Genomic DNA, 26,037 nt, shown 5'->3' on the forward strand with positions numbered 1-26,037 from the left:
TGAAAGCTTCTGTGCATATTGAAAGATTTTATAAATATTGAAAGCTTATATAAATATTGAAAGCTTCTATGCATATTGAAAGCTTCTATACATATCAAAAGCTTCTACAAATATTGAAAGCTTCTATAAATATTGAAAGCTTCTATAAGCATTTAAAGCTTCTATGCATATTGAAAGCTTCTATACATATCAAAAGCTTCTACAAATATTGAAAGCTTCTATGCATATTGAAAGCTTCTACAAATATTGAAAGCTTCTATAAATATTGAAAGATTCTATAAATATTGAAAGATCCTTTACAGATTGAAAGCTTCTATAATATTGAAAGCTTCTTTACAGATTGAAAGCTTCTATAATATTGAAAGCTTCTATATATATTGAAAGCTTCTATAAATATTGAAAGCTTCTATAAATATTGAAAGATCCTTTACAGATTGAAAGCTTCTATAATATTGAAAGCTTCTTTACATATTGAAAGCTTCTATAAATACTGAAAGCTTCTTTACAGATTGAAAGCTTCTATAATATTGAAAGATTCTATACATATTGAAAGCTTCTATAAATATTGAAAGCTTCTTTACAGATTGAAAGCTTCTATAATATTGAAAGCTTCTATATATATTGAAAGCTTCTATAAATATTGAAAGATTCTATACATATTGAAAGCTTCTGTACATATTAAAAGCTTCTATAATATTGAAAGATTCTATACATATTGAAAGCTTCTATAAATATTGAAAGCTTCTATAAATATTGACAGATTCTATACATATTGAAAGCTTCTATAAATATTGAAAGCTTCTATAAATATTGAAAGATTCTATACATATTGAAAGCTTCTGTACGTATTGAAAGCTTCTATAATATTGAAAGATTCTATACATATTGAAAGCTTCTTTACATATTGAAAGATTCTATACATATTGAAAGCTTCTATACATATTGAAAGCTATGCATATTGAAAGCTTCTATACATATTGAAAGCTTCTATAAATATTGAAAGCTTCTATAAATATTGAAAGCTTCTATAAATACTGAATGCTTCTTTACAGATTGAAAGCTTCTATAATATTGAAAGATTCTATACATATTGAAAGCTTCTATACATATTGAAAGCTTCTATGCATATTGAAAGCTTCTATAAATATTGAAAGCTTCTTTACAGATTGAAAGCTTCTATAAATATTGAAAGCTTCTATAAATACTGAAAGTTCTATACATATTGAAAGCTTCTATAAATGTTGAAAGCTTCTATAAATATTGAAAGCTTCTATAAATACTGAAAGCTTCTATCCATATTGAAAGCTTCTATACATATTGAAAGTTTCTATAAATATTGAAAGCTTCTATAAATATTGAAAGCTTCTATAAATACTGAAAGCTTCTATACATATTGAAAGCTTCTATACATATTGAAAGCTTCTATAAATGTTGAAAGCTTCTGTACATATTGAAAGCTTCTATACATATTGAAAGCTTCATTCCTTTCTTTTCATTTCCTCTTTTATTGTTCTTTCATCATCTTAAATTTTATTCTTGTTTAAAAAAAACCAATAGAATTAGCTTCAGTTCTTATATGAAATTAATAATTAGCTGGGGATAATTTTGAAGTTTGTTTTAGGAACTGAAATCAGCTGTCTTTTAAAAATCATATTTTATTTTTTACATTTGCTCTTTATGATGTGAAAAGAAAACTTGTGACTTCCACGTTTCAAAAGGTATACAGTATATGAATACTGTGATGTTAATTACAGCTTGAGTGGCAAGATGTTTTTTTTTAAATGAACTTTATAATATGTACTATTAATGTTTCATCAACTCTAAATTTATTTAATTTTTTGCACTTACAAAAGAGTTCATACATGACTTGATATTGACTATTCTTGGTCACCCATGAATATATTTTCTGTTTTCCTTCCAGTTTTCCATGAGTTTGCATGGCCATCTTTACATGCTGCTGTTGTTGCAGAGAACAAAAAGGTAGTCATGAATTTCCAACCCCTAAAGGGAGGGTGGAAAGGTGAAGAGAGAACTAAAGTAGATTTGACTCATAACTAGTATATTGCCATCATGTCAAACTGTAACATATGCCAATATTGATGGACCACATACAAATATTGTTGATGGCAAGGTGTGAGGTATCATGTCAAACTGTAACATATGCCAATATTGATGGACCACATACAGATATTGTTGGACCACATACAAATATTGTTGATGGCAAGGTGTGAGGTATCATACAGTCACAAACACACTGACAAGATGTCAGAATGTTCAAATTTCCAACACCTAGTTGAATGTCACTGAATAAATATATGTGGTTATAGCTTTAACATTCTCCAACCATTTACAAAAACAAGGTAACAGCATATACACATACTTTATTACACACATAAGAGTTATCGTCAAGCAGGACAGTTCAGTTAATGACATAGAACAAGTTAAATGCTAGGCACTGTAGACATCATTTACCATTCAGGTTTCACTTAACAATTTCCTATTTTGCATTGGGTTTGATTTTTAAAGGAGAAAATTTTCCAGGTTTTTCTCACTGGTTATCTGGTTCTTTAAAACAGACCTTGTACATCCCAATTATTGTTAAAATAAGTTTTAATACTCTTTATTTTGGAGTATGATTCATGGGTGAAATTTGGATTATAGAGTATATATCTCGGCCTTGATTTAGATGTGCATCTTTCAGAAGACCACTAACTCTGCTTGGTCATTTTTACTTCTAGACATTAAAGGTAAATTTAAAAACAAACTGAACTGATAATGGTTTTTAATTTTATATATTTTATGATTCATTTATTGCACTTTCAGAAGCTGGTATTGGCTGATCCGGCAAAATTCATTTCCAATATTTTAATAACTGCTAAAGTTAGTGTACTTTGGAATAGTTTGGATTCATTTTTCAACCACATGGAAAGAACTATTTTATCAGCTGTCTGCTTTAGTTTCCACAATGAATACATTTAAAGAAATGTCAGTCAAAGAACATGAAAGTAGCATAGAGGTATGCTAACATTCTCACCATTGTATAGGTTGCCAATGCAAAAGTTCACTCATGTTCCAGTCCCTTTCTGTGAAGGACATAATAACTGTAGAGCACTAGCATACAGACCAGATAGGTATTAATACTGTGTGATTTAATTTTGGTTGTAGAGCACTAGCATGCAGACCAGATAAGTGTTATTACTGTGTAATTTAATTTTGGTTGTAGAGCACTAGCATACGGACCAGACAGGTGTTATTACTGTGTGATTTACCTGGTTTTGCTAAAACTTGCATATAGCTGTGAGGAATGTAATTTTCATAACACATAGTATGTCAAATAGGTCCATAAAAAATTCTTTAAAATGTTTTAGGAATAAAACCACAAACGTAAAAGGTTGCCATACTTGGTCATTATTCTTTAAAAGTGACAGAGAACAGAGAATTTAAAAATACTGGCATAAAATTAAAACTAATTAATAGTCTCATCAATTACATTTTTAGTGAAAATTTTACAACTTTGCAAGATGGTTTTAGAAAATAAGCCTCGGGAGATTAGCTTTTGATATTGGTTTTCTAGAAGTTTGGGAGAGACAGATTAATGGTGGGGTAAAAACTGACATTGGAAGCTATGATTAGAAGAGTACAAGATTGATATATTTAGACTTGTATTTTAGTCTCAGCAGTTTATTCAAATCTGATTTAAAGTATACATAACTTCCATTCCTTTGGAGAAATGCGACCTGGTCATGACTACATTCAGACATTTACCTCATCAAATTGAAATTTTAGTTAGGAGGATTTGAAATCATATACTGAAATAAAACATTTTTAAGCTTTGTAGTCTTAATGAAATCGAAGATGAATATCACTTTTTGTATGTCATGCTATATGTCAGTTAGCTACGATGTCATAGCCTGAACTTGATTTGTTGTGGTTGAGGCTACTAACTGATCCCATATCATGTAATGGAGCAAAAAAAATCATCACTAAAGTCAGAAAAACAAACAGTGTAGAAATCAACTACATAAGTATAATCATGTTGTGAAAGAATTTGGCTTATTTTGAATTTATTAAGCCCTTACACGATAAAATAAATTGGCATGGTTACACTAACCTCATTCTGTCTGCCATGACAGATAACGCGAGACTCTCACCGTTACCTCTTTTCTACGTAAAGCTTGCCAGATCTTATTTCGATATTCTACGCTATGTTATTATCAATCAAGTGCGAATAATCGCTTCTTGGTGGAATTTCAAAGTTGCCGATAAACCGTATTTACTTTTAATGTGCAGAATTTCTGACCCAAACGGCACCAAATTTTTATGATTTGTTTACATTTCCAAATAAGGTATCAATGTCCTTATATGGCACACAAACAAACGAGGCTGAGAACGGAAGTAATCATTATTTGAAATAATATGGAGGATGATCTAAACGAAAATATCGGCTAAAAAAGGTAAACAAGATTTTACAACTATTTCTACAATGATTTTCGATACTTCTTGTATTAAATAAGAGGACTACTCAGTTTATTGGATTATATGCAAGGAATATGTTTAAAGTGTTATTATTAGGCTAAAAGAGCACCAGGTGTGAATCACACCTGGCTTGCTCCATTAACATGTATATGCTCATGTTAGTACCCTGTCCACGAGGAAAGAGTAAGGGTACTAATATCAGTACTATATGTCAGTATAGAAATTCATTACATGATATTTCCCTATTAAACCCACATTAGAAAATTGGAAAGAAAATAATCTTGATAAGTAGATGATTTGGATAATACATCAGCAGAAATGTTGAGACATTGGTAGGGAAAAAAGTAAAGCGATACCTCATAGAATGTAGATAGATATTGTTAGATATTTGCACTTTGTTATTGTGTTATTTTCCCTTTTCGTTGTTCACATACTGTAAATATGTCATGCTATGATGGGAAACTGGCTTTGTATTTTATGCCAATTAAGAAATTAAGAAGAAATGTAATGTTTGCATTGCTGGTCACTCGAGTATTGTCCTTCATGGATTATCTCCCTTTCAATGTCTTCTAATACTGGTCCAGCTTTCTTGAGCAATGCAATGGCGTGATTAAAAAATATTCTTTTTTGTCTTTAAAAAACTTAGCATCTACTGGCTACACTAGCTAAATGCTAAGGTTTATCTACCTGTCGATGTAATGGTTATTATTGATTTTCACCATAAGTCTTGTGACTGGTCAGTATACTCATGATGCACCGCTGCTTGCATTTGTAAAATTTGAGTTGAATAACTTTTACTGTTCTTTAAATGTTCTACATATGTTATATTAACGGCTGAAAATGCATTCTCATATATTTGTGTTTTGGTAAACAGTCTTATCATTATACCTGTATATTGCCATCCTAAAAACACATTTAGAAAAATCAGAATTTTAAAAATATAATGATGTTCAACAAGCATTATTCATTAACAATTATTTCCCCATACATCACTGGGTTTGTGCAGCACTCATTTGGTTCAGCTATTTTATTTATGAATATGAATCACCTATGATTTTCAGAGAATAAAGAGACAGCTATGACCCTTTATTAAATATTTCTTTGACTATCCATTCAAACTTTATTATCAGCAGCTTGACTTTGTTTTCAATTTTAATGATTTACCAAAATTGTTGAAAGGTTTTGGTCTTTTGGGAAAGTTTTTAGTTTATGTGAAAATGTTGGTCTATTGGAAAGTTTACATGAAAACAGTTAGTTTGTTGGAAAGATTATGTCAAAATGTTTCGTATATTGGAAAGCTTACACAATAAATTTTGATCTTTTGGAAAGTTTACATCAAAATGTTGGTCTTTTGTAAAGTTTATATGAAAACTGTTGGTCCTTTGGAAAGTCTATGAGAAAACTGTTGGTCTTTTTGGAACTTTTGTGTGAAAATGATTAGTCCTTTGGATAGTTTACCTGAAATTTGTTGGTCCTTTGGAAAGTTTACAAGAAAAGTTTTGGTCTTTTTAGAAAGTTTGAGTGAAAATCTTTGTTCTTTAGCAGAGTTTACATGAAAGCATTTGGACCTTTGGAAAATTTAAGTGCAAATGTTTGATCTTATGGAAAGTTTACATGAAAATTTTGGTCTTTTTTGGAATGTTTAAGTGGCAATCTTTGGTTTTTGGAATGCTTTTCAGATGTTAAAATAAATGAATATGTATCTTTATTGATATTACACATAAATGAGTTGACTTCAGGACCCATAGAAAATTCATAATTTTTGTTAAGCATTTTATTTTTCACTTTTTCATTTTCAGTTGACTGCATTATCAATAGCTCCGCCATATGCTTTACATGGATCTCAATAGTCAGCAAGTTTTTCATTGGTGAGTTTTGATTTTGCACAACTTTGTTTGGTGATTGCAATCATAAGTTAGAGAGACCCCAGGTAGCCCAGTTGGTGGAACATTGGACTTGTAATCCATGGGTTGCATGTTCGATACCTGCCTATGTCGGCTGCCTCTGTCCATGGGAAATGAATTTTGTTCCCATTTCCTCAGCATATTGTAGCCTATAATGTGTCAAAAATGCTGTTAAAAAGCAACCAAACCAAGCAAAGTTATAACATAGATTGGAAGATTATTTGTATATCCACACTTTACTGATGCATCGTGTGATACAGTCCATCTGTAATTTTATCTTACCATTTACACATCAAATACAATTTAGAAAAGGAAAGAAAGTGTTAGTCATTCAATGTTTTTGTTATTTTGCTATTGTGCAGTTATTTTGCCATTGTAGTAGCCATATCCATCAGGGAAGGGGTACATCCCAGGCTCCTACTGAAAGGGTCCATGCAAAGGAATTAACGATTAGAGATACTGACATTTCAAATAGTGACATTTTCAAATATCCAGTGTGTCCGCTACAAACTATAGCTTTTAACCTTTTGCGAATAATCAGAATCTCTTTTGCAAATTGATATCTTGAATCTTTTAGTTTTTGAACTTCTATTTTCATTCATATTGATTAAATAAATATAAGACACACTTATGATTTAAACAAGAAAGATGGCTTAAATTAAAAATGTAAAGCACTACAAACACAGGATGGTTCACTACTTGAACGCTGAACGTGCTAGCTTTCATATACTGGAAACTCATCTAAACCAGTTGGAAATACAAACTAAGTGAAATGAGGAACCATCAAGAGGTAATCCAAATATTCCAATGTATTACAGTCCATCTAAGTCATATCATTATTATGATTTAATTAACATTGTTACCAACAATACAGTTGCTTAATTTCTCCATTACTAACTTTCCGCTTTTCGTTGCTTTGTGTGACTGCATTTTTCCATCATTCATAGGTCCAGAGACATCGTCGCATGACACAGACGAAAATCCAACATGTTCATTTTTTAACGGGTTTTCACTGCTATCTTTCTGCTACTACTACTACCACCAGGGACATCATTTGGGGGTGGGGTAGATGGGGGCATTTGCCCACCCTGAGTTTGCATGTGCTGTAAAATTGCTGTAGCCTATATACGAAAATTAACAAGCCCGTCAAGTTTTGCCCTGCCCAAATAAAGTTTTGCCCCCCCCCCCCCTGAAAAAAAGTTGAAATGACATCCCTGACTATGACTACTACTACTACGGAGAGAGAAAGAGAGAGAGATGTGGTGGTGGAGTAGGAGAGACTTACCATAAAGACATTTATACATTGCCCATCCCTGTCTTTATTTATTGGTCGATTAACCTGCTGCCTTACCAATCCATACAATGATAAAGAATGGTTGAGGAGGGTATAGCAGCCTTTGCACATTTTAATATTAAATGATATGTTTTATACCTATATTAATATATTTTATAAAACGTAAAAGAAAGAATAAAAAAACAAAAAAGCATTAAATAGGTTACAGTTATTTGTATTCCTCCTTATAAAAGATGTACCATACAAGCCTTGACAGGCTGTTGCAACTTTGTATCATTGGTACTGTGAACACTATTAAAATCCCACGGAACCTTTACACTTAGTGGTTGTCCATAAAGGACGTCCACAGATAATACCTGTTTTCCTACCCCCTCCTTCTCTCCTTGTCTGCTTTGTCTGCATGTGGCTTACCCCCTCCTCCCAGCTGCAGACGTCCCCATCTAGCATTATATACTGCTCTATGGTCTGGCAGTGTAATAGCTGGTGCTCTCAAAATACAACGCTTACTGATCTCATCACAACATGTAGCTCAAAACAAAGAAAAAATAAACAGAAAGTTCTTTCTTTAAAAAGTCCTTATTCAGGAGATAGAACTAAAGTTGTCATCTCACAGAAAGCTTAATTTGATAGACTGTCAGTGTCTTACTCCACTTTAACAAAAGCAGACTAGCCAGTCAGATAAGTTGCCAACAACTGGCAGGCCATCATTACTGCTTTCAGTTGCAGAAGTTGATGATGCAGTTGACAGAATAGCACTAACAGATTCAGGCTCCACAGCACCAGCATCTGCCACTTAAGCTTGTGTGCTCACTATTGCATGCCTGTAAATATGGGCATTATTGCGCTTCACAGCCCGAGATGGAAAGTACAGGCCACACTGATTACAAATGTGCTTCTCAAGATCAGCAGTCACCAACGGACAATAGAAATCAAATGGCATCTTCAGGAAGTTGTGTGATGGCTGCAGCTGTGAAAGAGCCAGTCGTTGATAAACTGGTGCATAGGTAATCCCTTTATCTATGCTTTAGTGTGGAACAGGTGGAGGTAAAAATCGTCCAGAAAATATATCATTGTAGTTAGTGCAACGCTGACCACAGCATGATTCACTGTTGCACTTTACAATCTGCAAGCAATGCTACGACTGTTGACTGTGCTGAGTTGACAACTCATCTGACGGTTGACTGATGTCTCGTTTTCCTTCATCACATGATACAAAAGATGCTACCACATCAAATCCATCCATAACCGTTGAGCTCCAGATTTCTGCCAACACTTCACCGGCCCTCTGGAAATTGGCCCTTTCCATCTCTATATTACATGTCTTGCCATTGCTGTCCAAATGAGATCCATAATGATTGTGAGACAGGATCAATCCTGGAGCCATGTGTTGTTTGATAGTGCTGTAGGCAGACTGCCCTGGTGCATGGCACACAACGAAAATTACATCCAGGTTGTTGTAATGGAAGGCTCGATAGGCTGTGGCTAGTGATTTCTGAAATCGAAAGTTCTCATCCAGACTGCCATCTGCTATTATGACCACAGTCAGCTTCACTGATCCATTAATACACATAACAGGCTGAAAAGCAGGAAGTTGTTAGAGTTCTTCAAAATCAGCAGTGTGTGTCATTGCTGTGCTACTGTCATGCTTCCCACTGCGAATGAAGATAGCAGTTGGTCCTGAATACAATAGAGCCCCTTGTTGTATAACACATGCAGCATAGACTGATGTGCATCAGAATGGGCGCCTGCTTATTTGCTGCCAGTAATCCTAGTGGGACACGTACCTTGTTGTCTTGGCTAAAAAACACACAGTGTTCTCCCATAGCGACAGCCAGATCTTTCAAGTAGCAGATTGTAGCTGCTGCAAAATGAGCATCCATGTGATCATGTCTTTCACTGTGACAGGCACTATGGTCATGTGACACTTACCTTCAGTTGCTGAATTATGTGGAAGTAGATATGTTCCTTATAGACTAAGCAATCTTGGATGAGGACTTCATGCAAGTCATCCAACGTTTTGCAGCTACTAAGCTTCTCAGATCATCGCCGCAGATCAGCAGCTGCTCCATATGATACAATGTCTACAATTGTCTTTAGCAGCTGTGGTTGGTCATCTTCTAAGCTGGGCCTTCCTACTTTCTGCCAACAGAACTTTTTGACTTGCTAGTTAGTGGCTGGATTTTCTTCTGTAACTTCAGTCAACTTTCTCTTAAGTCAAGCGTGGAGTTCTGTTTGCATGCTTGTTCAGCTGCCAGATGTTTTAACTTTTTCTCCAGCTGCACCTTTTTGCTGTTGAGTTCATCAGACTTTGTTTTCATATCAGCTGTCCATGGTCCAGTGTTTTTTACCTGTAGAAGAATACCCATATGTGTGTTGACAGATTCTAACTCATTGCTTGCTGCGTCTGGTGCTGGTGTAGAGCATTTGCTTTTTTCTTTACTATACATGCTACTGCTGTCGATTGCATCTTGGCATCTGTCTCTCTTGAGATACCTCTTCCACCTCTGACTGAACATTACTATTTATTATCACCACATTTGACGGAAGTTCCTGAGATGACATGGTTAGCATTGAAATAGTTGAATTTTATGCTTGGCTAAGACTGGCCTTAGTCATGGCGGTGTGGGCCCACCTGCTTATCAGACAACTTTTTCTTTCTGCTGCTCTCGCATGCCAAATTCGAATCAAGTTTTTTACTTCCTCTTCATTTTGTTTACAATTGTTCCACTGCTCCTGTGCATGTTTATGTGCCAGATCTGCTTCAGATCAGGGTGTGCAGCAATGAAAGCATCCTTAAAGTCGCTATACAGTTTATAAAGTGCATCCATTATTAGCATCGGTAGTATACAGATTATTCTAAAATAATATGTAATATTAGTTGGAAAAAAGTATTAAAACCTCCATTAAACAGTACGTTGCCTATGTCACTGACTAACACACACATGTGCGGAAGGCAGCTAGAGTCGATGCTTTCAGATGTACTGTGTGTAGCAGCAGTGTAGTGGTGGCTACTGCAACCAGCTGCCTGCTTCAAGGGAGGCTGGCACTAGCTCTGCAGTCACATGGTAAGCCAGGGTGTTCATCACAGGCCAGGCACTGTATTGTCTAAATTGAGAACATTATACAGACCATGATGCATCTTACTTGGTTATTTGTATGCTCGCTCAGGTCCACAGGGCCGATAGGTGGGCCATGTAACCTCAGGCACTGGGAGCCAGACCTATGTATTAATGCCAACCCATTCATATATATTCTGTGGCACAAATTGTACAAATTGAAATTAACAAATAATTTATTCTTAGGGATCGCCCATAAAGGATGACCGCACAACATACTGGAATACACGCAGTAGGCCTAAATCAGCTGTTTAGCACAGAATATCATGACAAAATATACTAGCTTGTGGACATCCGCAAGGTCTATTACACCCCTTCCTCCTTGTCAGCAGTTGTTCATATTTGAACACACCCCCTCCATTTTTGTGGACATTCTTTATGGATGATCCTTAGCCATTTTGAATTTCCAGGTTTCATGCAAGTTTAGTTTTCTTTTTTCTGTCAACATCCCTGTATTATCTCCATTGTGTGTGTGTGTGTGTGTGTGTGTGTGTGAGAGAGAGAGAGATGTGGTGGTGGGTTGGAGAGTCTTACCATAAAGACATTTATACATTGCCCATCCCTATCTTTATTGGTTGATTAGTCTACTGCCTTACCAACCCATACAATAACAAGAACGGTTGAGAGTGACCTTCAGACATTTTAATATTAAATAATATGTTCTTAGACCCATATTAATATGTCTTATTAACATGAAGTAAGAAATAAAAATAAATAAAGCATTAAATAGATTACAGTATGTTTATTTCTCCTTAATAAACATGTACCATACAAGTCTTGCTAGGCTATTGCAACTTTGTATCACTGGTACTGTGAACACTGTATTCAAATCCTTCCAGTGGCCTAAGTGGTTAGAGTGTCTGCCTCGAATGCAGGAGGTTATGGGTTCGAACCCCAGCCAAGTCATACCAATAATGGTAGTAGCAGCTGCCTCCCTTGGCGCTCAGCATCAAGAGGTTAGTGTTAGGACTCATCGGCCTGGTCTAAGGATAATGTGACTGTCTTCAGTATTTAATTTGGTTGGATTTATTAATTCAAATTATTATATGCTCCTTTTTTCCCCTGTTACCTTTACATTGTCAGAATCGTTCAGTATTACCCGATACTGAACTCGTGCGACAATACACATATAACATTCATGTGCATAAAGGAACTACTTTCTGTTGTAAACAAACAATAGACGCAGATGCCAGCACTTTTGATTTGTACACAAATCATGTTCACTTGCGTAAGAGGCTCTTTACGTTGTGGTTGTTTAAATTTGTTTCTGAATGAACTAAAACAGATGTTTTGTGGACTGCCACATACCAGCTGTTTTGGCACATTCCGCGTTGATACAATGTTACGGATTTAGGCTAGCTACAGTATATAACAGACGCAAGATAAGGTCCTTACAAATAACATACAAGTGACAAGTCATATACTCTCTTCTTTAGCTGGTGATAAGAATGGCAAAATAAAATATACTTACAGTTTTACATCCTGAATTTCCTCAGTATGTATTTTCTTAATTCTGCAAATCCGAATTACATGAGCCATGTCATAGGTTTTCAATCTGGATTACACATTTCGAAATTGTGCTGTAATTTCGATGATAAGTGCAATTGCATCCTCCTTACTGTACTCAAAATGAAATAAGCATTAAATTCCATAGTGTCTTTTTGATAATTGCAATTGAAAGACTTCATATTTTTCCCACATTATGATTTCAAACATTCAATGACAGAAACAGAAACACATTTGCAGATGTCAACACGCTTCTCCCTAGCTTATTAAATCTCATGTATTTCACGTATAATTGTCACATACAAGTCCAGTCCATAATCACAAAATTTCCTAGAATCGAGAAAAATACCAAAATCTATTCATTCCAGATCAAATGGAAAAGTTTTTGCAATGCACATTCATTCACAATATGACTCCAAATTTCAATTTTAATTAGACACGCCATTTTCTTTCGAAAGTTACGTCAAGCGCGCGACTAAGTTCAAATTTATCTGGGCAGAGTTATGTGCGCAGTAATAATGTTGATTTGTGTAATGATGAATATGCGCTTGTTTATTTAGTTTGGAATACAGCATACATTCAGTTATGTTGTTTCTTGTAGTGTATTGTGTTTATATAATTAAACCTTAGGTAGAATAAAAAAATGAGCATATAATAAAATGGCTACTGCATTTGTATGGGAAAATATGAATTCGTTTTGTTGGAAGGATATAGTCTGCACTCCTAAGGTCGTGCAGTATTCCATCCCAAAACTCATTCATATTTTCCCATACAAATGTAGTAAACTATAATTATTATTCACTGGAATTACAAAGTGCAAAATAATATTCTTGGACTAAAACATTAATTTGGAATAATACTGAATTCAGACAAGGACATTTTGAATTATATTATTGTGATACATCAAAAAACACATCACATTCCAGGCCATTGGCACATTATTACATTCAAGACTACAGGCACATCAACACATTCAGTATTGGAATTTATTTGGAATGCTACTGGAATTAGAACTTCCACATTTGGACTTGTGATAGAATTTTTAGGACTGTTTGAGATTTAATTCACAATACTGTAATATCTTTCTAATTTTTCACTTTTTATTCTAAGGAAACATTATTTGCTGAATTTTACAAAACTTGTTGGTTTTCACTCTTTTCTTTTACTTAATTTAAGATCATGCGTTATTATTAATGGTCTATTGTCCGTCAACTGTTGTCTTTCCATCCATTAGCAAATGTTTGTTATCACTCCTAAACTACTTGGAGGATTCCCATTAAGCTTTACACACACTTTTATCCCATGCCAATTTGAAATCCAATGTGGCCACCACAGCAACAAACTGACGGATGGTCATATCAACATGGGGTTATAACTAGAAGACCTTTTACAGTGCCTAGCTGGTCCTAAATGGTACCGATCTGACATCCAATATTGGTGGATGGTATCCATCATAAAAATCTTGTTATCATATCTCTACTTGAACATAAAATCATATTGATTGTCAGTAGAAGGCTTATTAGGATTTCTAGTTTGCCTAAATGAAAATGGTTCTGATCTGACGTCCATTACATCTGCCACAGCACCCATCTTGAAAATCTTGAATGGAAAGTTATATCTTGAAAATATTTTTATGTGTAAGTTTCATTTATATTGTGTTTAACTTTTGTCCATATGTGTAAGTTGTAAACAGAATGTTTACATAACATTTGAGTTCAAGGCCAGTCTTGTTTACAACTATACCAGGTTTTTCCAGTGTATGGCTTCACATTCTGTTGTGCTATAAGTCAGAGTTTACAGTTGTGTTTTTTAAATCAGATATGATACGAGAGGAATTATTTTTTTTTTAATATTCATTTGAATTTCTAAAGTGCTTATTGACTTCTGGAGTTTTGTGAACTTGTGCAAAGACATTCTGGTTTGCATCATTGCGTTATATAAGGACATTCAAAACTATTGGAATTCATTTGGAACAAATTTGTTGGATTTGTGATAGGACATTTAGGATAATGTGGAATTCATTTGGAACATTCTGTATTGTTGGATTTGTGATAGGACATTTAGGATAATGTGGAATTCATTTGGAACATTCTGTATTGTTGAATTTGTGATAGGACATTTAGGATAATGTGGAATTCATTTGGAACATTCTAATATATTGTTGGATTTGTGATAGGACATTTAGGATAATGTGGAATTCATTTGGAACATTCTGATATATTGTTAGATTTGTGATAGGACATTTAGGATAATGTGGAATTAATTTGGAACATTCTAATATATTGTTGGATTTGTGATAGGACATTTAGGATAATGTGGAATTCATTTGGAACATTTTAATATATTGTTGGATTTGTGATAGGACATTTAGGATAATGTGGAATTCATTTGGAACATTCTAATATATTGTTGGATTTGTGATAGGACATTTAGGATAATATGGAATTCATTTGGAACATTCTAATATATTGTTGGATTTGTGATAGGACATTTAGGATAATGTGGAATTCATTTGGAACATTCTAATATATTGTTGGATTTGTGATAGGACATTTAGGATAATGTGGAATTCATTTGGAACATTCTGTATTGTTGGATTTGTGATAGGACATTTAGGATAATGTGGAATTCATTTGGAACATTCTAATATATTGTTAGATTTGTGATAGGACATTTAGGATAATGTGGAATTCATTTGGAACATTCTGATATATTGTTAGATTTGTGATAGGACATTTAGGATAATGTGGAATTAATTTGGAACATTCTAATATATTGTTGGATTTGTGATAGGACATTTAGGATAATATGGAATTCATTTGGAACATTTTAATATATTGTTGGATTTGTGATAGGACATTTAGGATAATGTGGAATTCATTTGGAACATTCTAATATATTGTTGGATTTGTGATAGGACATTTAGGATAATATGGAATTCATTTGGAACATTCTAATATATTGTTGGATTTGTGATAGGACATTTAGGATAATGTGGAATTCATTTGGAACATTCTAATATATTGTTGGATTTGTGATAGGACATTTAGGATAATGTGGAATTCATTTGGAACATTCTGATATATTGTTAGATTTGTGATAGGACATTTAGGATTATGTGGAATTAATTTGGAACATTCTAATATATTGTTGGATTTGTGATAGGACATTTAGGATAATATGGAATTCATTTGGAACATTCTAATATATTGTTGGATTTGTGATAGGACATTTAGGATAATGTGGAATTCATTTGGAACATTCTAATATATTGTTGGATTTGTGATAGGACATTTAGGATAATGTGGAATTCATTTGGAACATTCTGTATTGTTGGATTTGTGATAGGACATTTAGGATAATGTGGAATTCATTTGGAACATTCTAATATATTGTTGGATTTGTGATAGGACATTTAGGATAATGTGGAATTCATTTGGAACATTCTAATATATTGTTGGATTTGTGATAGGACATTTAGGATAATATGGAATTCATTTGGAACATTCTAATATATTGTTGGATTTGTGATAGGACATTTAGGATAATGTGGAATTCATTTGGAACATTCTAATATATTGTTGGATTTGTGATAGGACATTTAGGATAATGTGGAATTCATTTGGAACATTCTGTATTGTTGGATTTGTGATAGGACATTTAGGATAATGTGGAATTCATTTGGAACATTCTAATATATTGTTAGATTTGTGATAGGACATTTAGGATAATGTGGAATTCATTTGGAACATTCTGATATATTGTTAGATTTGTGATAGGACATTTAGGATAATGTGGAATTAATTTGGAACATTCTAATATATTGTTGGATTTGTGATAGGACATTTAGGATAATGTGGAATTCATTTGGAACATTTTAATATATTGTTGGATTTGTGATAGGACATTTAGGATAATGTGGAATTCATTTGGAACATTCTAATATATTGTTGGATTTGTGATAGGACATTTAGGATAATGTGGAATTCATTTGGAACATTTTAATGTTAGATTTGTGATAGGACATTTAGGATAATGTGGAATTCATTTGGAACATTCTAATATACGGTTGGATTTGTGATAGGACATTTAGGATAATGTGGAATTCATTTGGAACATTCTAATATATTGTTAGATTTGTGATAGGACATTTAGGATAATGTGGAATTCATTTGGAACATTCTAATATATTGTTGGATTTGTGATAGGACATTTAGGATAATGCGGAATTCATTTGGAACATTCTAATATATTGTTAGATTTGTGATAGGACATTTAGGATAATGTGGAATTCATTTGGAACATTCTAATATATTGTTGGATTTGTGATAGGACATTTAGGATAATATGGAATTCATTTGGAACATTCTAATATATTGTTGGATTTGTGATAGGACATTTAGGATAATGTGGAATTCATTTGGAACATTCTAATATATTGTTGGATTTGTGATAGGACATTTAAGATAATGTGGAATTCATTTGGAACATTCTAATATATTGTTAGATTTGTGATAGGACATTTAGGATAATATGGAATTCATTTGGAACATTCTAATATATTGTTAGATTTGTGATAGGACATTTAGGATAATGTGGAATTCATTTGGAACATTCTATATTGTTGGATTTGTGATAGGACGTTTAGGATAATGTGGAATTTAATTCACAAGATTGAGGGTGTCATATGAATTTTCACTTTGTATTGTAGTGAAATAAATCGCTGGCTGATATTACTTAAATTGCTGGCTTCACTTTCTTACTTTTTTTAAGGCATAGAGTCGTAACAATATTGTTGTCTCTACTACATCAGCAATAAGCCTTCTGATGATACCTAGCTGGTCCTAAATGAAAATGGTGCCATTCATATATCCAGTATGGCTGCCACAAGGATTGTCTAAAAAACATTTGTTGTCACTACTCCCCTAAATAGACGATCAGTATGACAATGTTTTCATCAAAGGATTTCTAATGATGTCTACTTAGTCCTTCATGAAAATGGTGCCAAGCTGATATTCAGTGTAATTTTAAACTTGATATCACTGAAGAATATGAGATATGGTTTCAAAACTTTATAGTTAAAAAGAAGAAATGATCTTATCTTGAATTCATGGAAATTCTTTTTGCCCAGTAGAGTGTCAGTCCCCTAGAGTGACTTCTATTATGATGAGTGGAGGGCACTCACATCTGCCCCTTCCCAGGCCTGTCCCTAAAGTCAAGGCGAATGAGGCAACCACCTTGGGCCATTGGGGTTTCAGGCAATGCAAGTTTTTTGGTTGGGGCACCACACTCATTGCTTGCTGCCCAGTGGGCCCCGCATGCTGCCATGGGCACTGCATATCCTAGGACCGAACCTGCCCCTTCTGTAGAAACATCTTCAACAAAGGGGAGGGAGAAAACAACCGATATTTAATAGCTGCTTCACAGTTGTATGACAATGTCAATAAAATGGTATTTCTTAAAATATACGAAAATAGTACATGACTATGACTTTGCCATTTTCCAGGCAAGATTTGTTACCATGACAACCAGGTACAGCCAGTGCTGCCCTCTTTATTAATCATGAGTGCTGCATCCCAGCTTTTCCTAGTGGCTGTGGCAGTCTCCATCGCAGTGGACAGTTACCGCAATAATGCCAAGGGCATTACTATCTTCATCTTCCTCCTGAATCTTGTAATGATTATACTTGGTGAGTAGTCTAAAAGCACAGCAGGCTCGAAATTATCATTTGCATTACGTCTTGTGCTGTCATTTTTCATACAAAAGCTCACACAGATTAAATTGAATATAAAATATGATAGAATGTCATGGCTCATCCTAGAAGGATGTGTCTGTCTAGGACTGGTTTTTCAACTAATTTTATTCAACAACTCTACATTATTATTTTTAAAGAATCGAACAAGTATTAGTGTCTGAAAGTTAAGTGCAAATGTTAGCATGAATGTAGAGGCAAATATAACAGTGATTACTGTAACAAAACTTTCTGTGGAAGAAAAAATTGATATTTATAGTGAAATTTCCTTTTTATCTCTTTTCAACCAACTCTGAAATGTATCACATATCCTTACAACATTTAAATTTACTGGCAGGTATTGTCATCATGGTCTATTTCAGTAGTCTGTGCACTCCTGATGGGACTGTCAATGCTATTCTGATTTTCAATGTTTATTTGTTAAAAAAATGACATTGAGAAGTGACATAATTTTTCACAATGTATAATTCTCTCTTTAGGGGTAGAAGCAAATCCAATCTTAACAAGATATGGATATTTCAATTATTGATATATAATTGTGGTAGGGTATTATTTTGTTGTTGTTGTTGCTCTATGTACTTATCTATAAGTCAAGTCCAACTGCATAATGCACCAGCAGGTCTAGGTCTCTGCAGTTTGTTAGGAGTCATCAGTACAACAAATATCATACACCCTGATTTCCTGTGCATGGTGCAACATCAGATAAGGGTCTATGTTGTTTGCAGTTCGACTCGACCAGTATGTGAGTACAAAGAGTATTGGTTGCATAATGCTAAACCTCATAACCAATGTTTTATAAGGTTTCATTACACATTTTGTTCCATTCTTTCCAGGTTTAATATTTGTATTAAAAGGTTGGAATAGCCCGCAAATGGAGCCAGCAAATATAATCCCAATTGTGGTCCAACCAACACCTTCAAATGAAACAGATTCTCAGAGAAATGTATCAGTAGAACATCTCTTCTACTTGGTGTCCATTACGACCTTACCAACTAATAAAGCATCTACTCAACATTCTGTTCCGGAAATGAGAGATTTTCGTAGCTACAAGAAGTCCTGCCATGACTTGATATTGGTCTGTGCTACTGTTGCATTTCCAGTCGATGGATTATTGACAGTGTCTCTAATCTTACTTTTTATTTTCTCAATTAAGATTAAGGGCACACAAGACATCTCGCAAGACTTGCATGATGATGAGATCCCTCTACTTGAATCAATAGAGAACAAACGTTTGCTAAAAGAGGAATAGAAGAAAAAAAATATGCATAACTATTTTTTTCTCTCAATATAATCAATACAAATATAAAAATATGTGTGTTTGTGTTTATATAAGAGTTCTGCAACTGTGATAAGATCTTTAAGGAAGACATTTTAATGTAAAATGTGTATATATGTTCCTTCAAAAATACACACACACACACACATCATTGTGCATGATACTTTCTTTTCTAAAACAAGATTGTATGATTCAGACAACATATTTTCCTGAAAAAGTAGCTCAGTTGAATAAACATTTGTGTGATGTCATATAATAAGAAATGTCTTTATTTTTATAGACTTAGGCTGAGTAATATTTGTATTTTCAGAAACGCTATACAATCAAATTGTTTAATCCTTTCTCGTCTTATTCATTTTTTGAATATGTCTAATTATGCTGATACAAGATATAACTGTGACCTTACTGGTCATAAATCATATGATATAAACTTGGATAGAGCATATATAGTTTTCATATTCTACAAATAAACAAGAATACGTTTAAAATTGGCAGGGAGAAGGTTGAACTATTAATATCCTCTTGGAGATCCACAGAGAGCGTCTGTACTTTATGGTCGCAAATGTACAGGAAAAATCTGCGATACATAACACCTATATTTAAACCTTTCAGACACGTTCTTGTACTGTCAATTTTTAAACATGCTTGCAGTCATTGATAATCCCAGACTTTTTGCATCTGGTGATGTGGATAAGTAGGGGCTGCTATTTTGAGGATTCTCTTTAATTGTGTAATTGACAATGTTATTACTTGATATGATCAATGGAGTTATAATTGCAGTGGATCAGGAGAGACAACTTATTCTGTGACTTTCTGTCATAGAATGAGTCATGTCCCTTTAATTGCATCCTAAATGACTACTGCTTCAAGTTTAGTGTGATATCGGACAGAAGATTATGTTCACTAGACAAACACATAGAAGTTAATGGAACTGACATTTCCATCTAGAAAAGTGTGCTATTTGAAGAGAACTATATGCATTATTTATAGTATGGAATAGGTGATATACAGACAGAAATATTATCATCCAGTGACCACACAGTTTGTGTTGTTCACAGTGTGGTATGTTAAGACAAAATGAACTGAATAACCATACACAATTTATATTTGTAAAAGCGTGGTATGTGAAGTGAAAATAGACCCATTCAATGTCCAAACACAACTTATATTGGCCCAAGTGTGGTATGCAAGGTAAAAATAGACCCATTCAATGTCCAAACACAACTTATATTGGCCAGAGTGTGGTATACGAAGTAAAAATAGACCCATTCAATGTCCACACACAACTTATTCTGGCCAAAGTGTGGTATACAAAGTAAAAATAGACTCATTCAGTGTCCACACACAACTTATATTGGCCAGAGTGTGGTATACGAAGTCAAAATAGACCCATTCAATGTGCACACAAAACTTATATTGGCCAAAGTGTGGTATATGAAGTAAAAATAGACCCATTCAGTGTCCACACACAATTAATATTGGACAAAGTGTGGTATATGAAGTAAAAATAGACCCATTCAGTGTCCACACACAACTTATTCTGGCCAAAGTGTGGTATACAAAGTAAAAATAGACCCATTCAATGTCCACACACAACTTATATTGGCCAAAGTGTGGTATACGAAGTAAAAATAGACCCATTCAATGTCCACACACAACTTATTCTGGCCAAAGTGTGGTATACAAAGTAAAAATAGACCCATTCAGTGCCCACACACAACTTATATTGGCCAAAGTGTGGTATATGAAGTAAAAATAGACCCATTCAGTGTCCACACACAACTTATTCTGGCCAAAGTGTGGTATACAAAGTAAAAATAGACCCATTCAGTGTCCACACACAACTTATATTGGCCAAAGTGTGGTATATGAAGTAAAAATAGACCCATTCAATGTCCACACACAACTTATTCTGGCCAAAGTGTGGTATACAAAGTAAAAATAGACCCATTCAATGTCCACACACAACTTATATTGGCCAGAGTGTGGTATACGAAGTAAAAATAGACCCATTCAATGTGCACACAAAACTTATATTGGCCAAAGTGTGGTATACAAAGTAAAAATAGACCCATTCAGTGCCCACACACAACTTATATTGGCCAGAGTGTGGTATACAAAGTAAAAATAGACCCATTCAGTGTCCACACACAACTTATATTGGCCAGAGTGTGGTATACAAAGTAAAAATAGACCCATTCAATGTGCACACAAAACTTATATTGGCCAAAGTGTGGTATACAAAGTAAAAATAGACCCATTCAGTGCCCACACACAACTTATATTGGCCAAAGTGTGGTATATGAAGTAAAAATAGACCCATTCAGTGTCCACACACAACTTATTCTGGCCAAAGTGTGGTATGCAAAGTAAAAATAGACCCATTCAGTGCCCACACACAACTTATATTGGCCAAAGTGTGGTATACAAAGTAAAAATAGACCCATGCAATGTCCAACCACAACTTATATTGGCCAAAGTGTGGTATGCAAAGTAAAAATAGACCCATTCAGTGTCCAAACACAACTTATATTGGCCAAAGTGTGGTATATGAAGTAAAAATAGACCCATTCAATGTCCACACACAACTTATTCTGGCCAAAGTGTGGTATACAAAGTAAAAATAGACCCATTCAATGTCCACACACAACTTATATTGGCCAAAGTGTGGTATACGAAGTAAAAATAGACCCATTCAATGTCCACACACAACTTATTCTGGCCAAAGTGTGGTATACAAAGTAAAAATAGACCCATTCAGTGCCCACACACAACTTATATTGGCCAAAGTGTGGTATATGAAGTAAAAATAGACCCATTCAATGTCCACACACAACTTATTCTGGCCAAAGTGTGGTATACAAAGTAAAAATAGACCCATTCAGTGCCCACACACAACTTATATTGGCCAAAGTGTGGTATACAAAGTAAAAATAGACCCATTCAGTGTCCACACACAACTTATATTGGCCAAAGTGTGGTATACAAAGTAAAATTAGACCCATTCAGTGCCCACACACAACTTATATTGGCCAAAGTGTGGTATATGAAGTAAAAATAGACCCATTCAGTGTCCACACACAACTTATTCTGGCCAAAGTGTGGTATGCAAAGTAAAAATAGACCCATTCAGTGCCCACACACAACTTATATTGGCCAAAGTGTGGTATATGAAGTAAAAATAGACCCATTCAGTGTCCACACACAACTTATTCTGGCCAAAGTGTGGTATATGAAGTAAAAATAGACCCATTCAATGTCCACACACAACTTATATTGGCCAGAGTGTGGTATACAAAGTAAAAATAGACCCATTCAGTGCCCACACACAACTTATATTGGCCAAAGTGTGGTATACAAAGTAAAAATAGACCCATTCAATGTCCACACACAACTTATATTGGCCAGAGTGTGGTATACAAAGTAAAAATAGACCCATTCAGTGCCCACACACAACTTATATTGGCCAAAGTGTGGTATATGAAGTAAAAATAGACCCATTAAATGTCCACACACAGCTTATTCTGGCCAAAGTGTGGTATACAAAGTAAAAATAGACCCATTCAGTGCCCACACACAACTTATATTGGCCAAAGTGTGGTATACAAAGTAAAAATAGACCCATTCAGTGCCCACACACAACTTATATTGGCCAAAGTGTGGTATACAAAGTAAAAATAGACCCATTCAGTGCCCACACACAACTTATATTGGCCAAAGTGTGGTATATGAAGTAAAAATAGACCCATTCAGTGCCCACACACAACTTATATTGGCCAAAGTGTGGTATATGAAGTAAAAATAGACCCATTCAATGCCCACACACAACTTATATTGGCCAAAGTGTGGTATACAAAGTAAAAATAGACCCATTCAATGTCCACACACAACTTATATTGGCCAAAGTGTGGTATATGAAGTAAAAATAGACCCATTCACTGCCCACACACAACTTTTATTGGCCAAAGTGTGGTATATGAAGTAAAAATAGACCCATTCAGTGCCCACACACAACTTATATTGGCCAAAGTGTGGTATACAAAGTAAAAATAGACCCATTCAATGTCCACACACAACTTATATTGGCCAAAGTGTGGTATACAAAGTAAAAATAGACCCATTCAGTGCCCACACACAACTTATATTGGCCAAAGTGTGGTATATGAAGTAAAAATAGACCCATTCAATGTCCACACACAACTTATTCTGGCCAAAGTGTGGTATACAAAGTAAAAATAGACCCATTCAATGTCCAAACACAACTTATTCTGGCCAAAGTGTGGTATACAAAGTAAAAATAGACCCATTCAATGTCCACACACAACTTATATTGGACAGAGTGTGGTATACAAAGTAAAAATAGACCCATTCAGTGCCCACACACAACTTATATTGGCCAAAGTGTGGTATATGAAGTAAAAATAGACCCATTCAGTGCCCACACACAACTTATATTGGCCAAAGTGTGGTATACAAAGTAAAAATAGACCCATTCAGTGCCCACACACAACTTATATTGGCCAAAGTGTGGTATATGAAGTAAAAATAGACCCATTCAATGTCCACACACAACTTATATTGGCCAAAGTGTGGTATACAAAGTAAAAATAGACCCATTCAGTGCCCACACACAACTTATATTGGCCAAAGTGTGGTATATGAAGTAAAAATAGACCCATTCAATGTCCACACACAACTTATATTGGCCAAAGTGTGGTATATGAAGTAAAAATAGACCCATTCAGTGCCCACACACAACTTATATTGGCCAAAGTGTGGTATATGAAGTAAAAATAGACCCATTCAGTGCTCACACACAACTTATATTGGCCAAAGTGTGGTATATGAAGTAAAAATAGACCCATTCAGTGCCCACACACAACTTATATTGGCCAAAGTGTGGTATACAAAGTAAAAATAGACCCATTCAATGTCCACACACAACTTATATTGGCCAAAGTGTGGTATACAAAGTAAAAATAGACCCATTCAGTGCCCACACACAACTTATATTGGCCAAAGTGTGGTATATGAAGTAAAAATAGACCCATTCAATGTCCACACACAACTTATTCTGGCCAAAGTGTGGTATACAAAGTAAAAATAGACCCATTCAATGTCCACACACAACTTATATTGGCCAGAGTGTGGTATACAAAGTAAAAATAGACCCATTCAGTGCCCACACACAACTTATATTGGCCAAAGTGTGGTATATGAAGTAAAAATAGACCCATTCAATGCCCACACACAACTTATATTGGCCAAAGTGTGGTATACAAAGTAAAAATAGACCCATTCAGTGCCCACACACAACTTATATTGGCCAAAGTGTGGTATACAAAGTAAAAATAGACCCATTCAATGTCCACACACAACTTATATTGGCCAAAGTGTGGTATACAAAGTAAAAATAGACCCATTCAGTGCCCACACACAACTTATATTGGCCAAAGTGTGGTATATGAAGTAAAAATAGACCCATTCAATGTCCACACACAACTTATTCTGGCCAAAGTGTGGTATACAAAGTAAAAATAGACCCATTCAATGTCCACACACAACTTATATTGGCCAGAGTGTGGTATACAAAGTAAAAATAGACCCATTCAGTGCCCACACACAACTTATATTGGCCAAAGTGTGGTATACAAAGTAAAAATAGACCCATTCAATGTCCAAACACAACTTATATTGGCCAAAGTGTGGTATATGAAGTAAAAATAGACCCATTCAGTGCCCACACACAACTTATATTGGCCAAAGTGTGGTATACAAAGTAAAAATAGACCCATTCAATGTCCACACACAACTTATATTGGCCAAAGTGTGGTATACAAAGTAAAAATAGACCCATTCAATGTCCACACACAACTTATTCTGGCCAAAGTGTGGTATACAAAGTAAAAATAGACCCATTCAGTGTCCACACACAACTTATATTGGCCAGAGTGTGGTATACAAAGTAAAAATAGACCCATTCAGTGCCCACACACAACTTATATTGGCGAAAGTGTGGTATATGAAGTAAAAATGGACCCATTCAGTGCCCACACACAACTTATATTGGCCAAAGTGTGGTATACAAAGTAAAAACAGACCCATTCAGTGTCCACACACAACTTATTCTGGCCAAAGTGTGGTATGCAAAGTAAAAATAGACCCATTCAATGTCCACACACAACTTATATTGGCCAAAGTGTGGTATACAAAGTAAAAACAGACCCATTCAGTGCCCACACACAACTTATATTGGCCAAAGTGTGGTATACAAAGTAAAAATAGACCCATTCAGTGTCCACACACAACTTATTCTGGCCAAAGTGTGGTATACAAAGTAAAAATAGACCCATTCAATGTCCACACACAACTTATATTGGCCAAAGTGTGGTATACAAAGTAAAAACAGACCCATTCAGTGTCCACACACAACTTATTCTGGCCAAAGTGTGGTATACAAAGTAAAAATACACCCATTCAATGTCCACACACAACTTATTCTGGCCAAAGTGTGGTATACAAAGTAAAAATAGACCCATTCAGTGTCCACACACAACTTATATTGGCCAGAGTGTGGTATACAAAGTAAAAATAGACCCATTCAGTGCCCACACACAACTTATATTGGTGAAAGTGTGGTATATGAAGTAAAAATAGACCCATTCAGTGCCCACACACAACTTATATTGGCCAAAGTGTGGTATACAAAGTAA

At 34.7% G+C, this 26,037-nt stretch overlaps 1 protein-coding gene across 4 annotated transcripts in view; it reads left to right on the forward strand.

Moving 5' to 3' along the window:
- The window catches only part of LOC149775793 (uncharacterized), a 29,445-nt gene extending 10,086 nt beyond the window's left edge, over positions 1-19,359 (forward strand). For all 4 annotated transcript variants that reach the window (XM_089943579.1, XM_089943578.1, XM_089943580.1 and 1 more), the window contains 4 exons: positions 1,922-1,980; positions 6,276-6,344; positions 17,803-17,985; positions 18,882-19,359. In XM_089943579.1, coding sequence (XP_089799705.1) covers positions 1,938-1,980; positions 6,276-6,344; positions 17,803-17,985; positions 18,882-19,297 — 711 coding nt within the window. In that variant the 5' untranslated portion in view covers positions 1,922-1,937 and the 3' untranslated portion in view covers positions 19,298-19,359. The remainder of the gene's footprint in view (positions 1-1,921; positions 1,981-6,275; positions 6,345-17,802; positions 17,986-18,881) is intronic.
- The last annotated feature ends 6,678 nt before the right edge of the window (positions 19,360-26,037 follow it).

The sequence above is a fragment of the Sinohyriopsis cumingii genome, chromosome 19, assembly GCF_028554795.1.
Source record: "Sinohyriopsis cumingii isolate HCF-2022 chromosome 19, ASM2855479v2, whole genome shotgun sequence".
Taxonomy (NCBI): Eukaryota; Metazoa; Mollusca; class Bivalvia; order Unionida; family Unionidae; genus Sinohyriopsis; species Sinohyriopsis cumingii.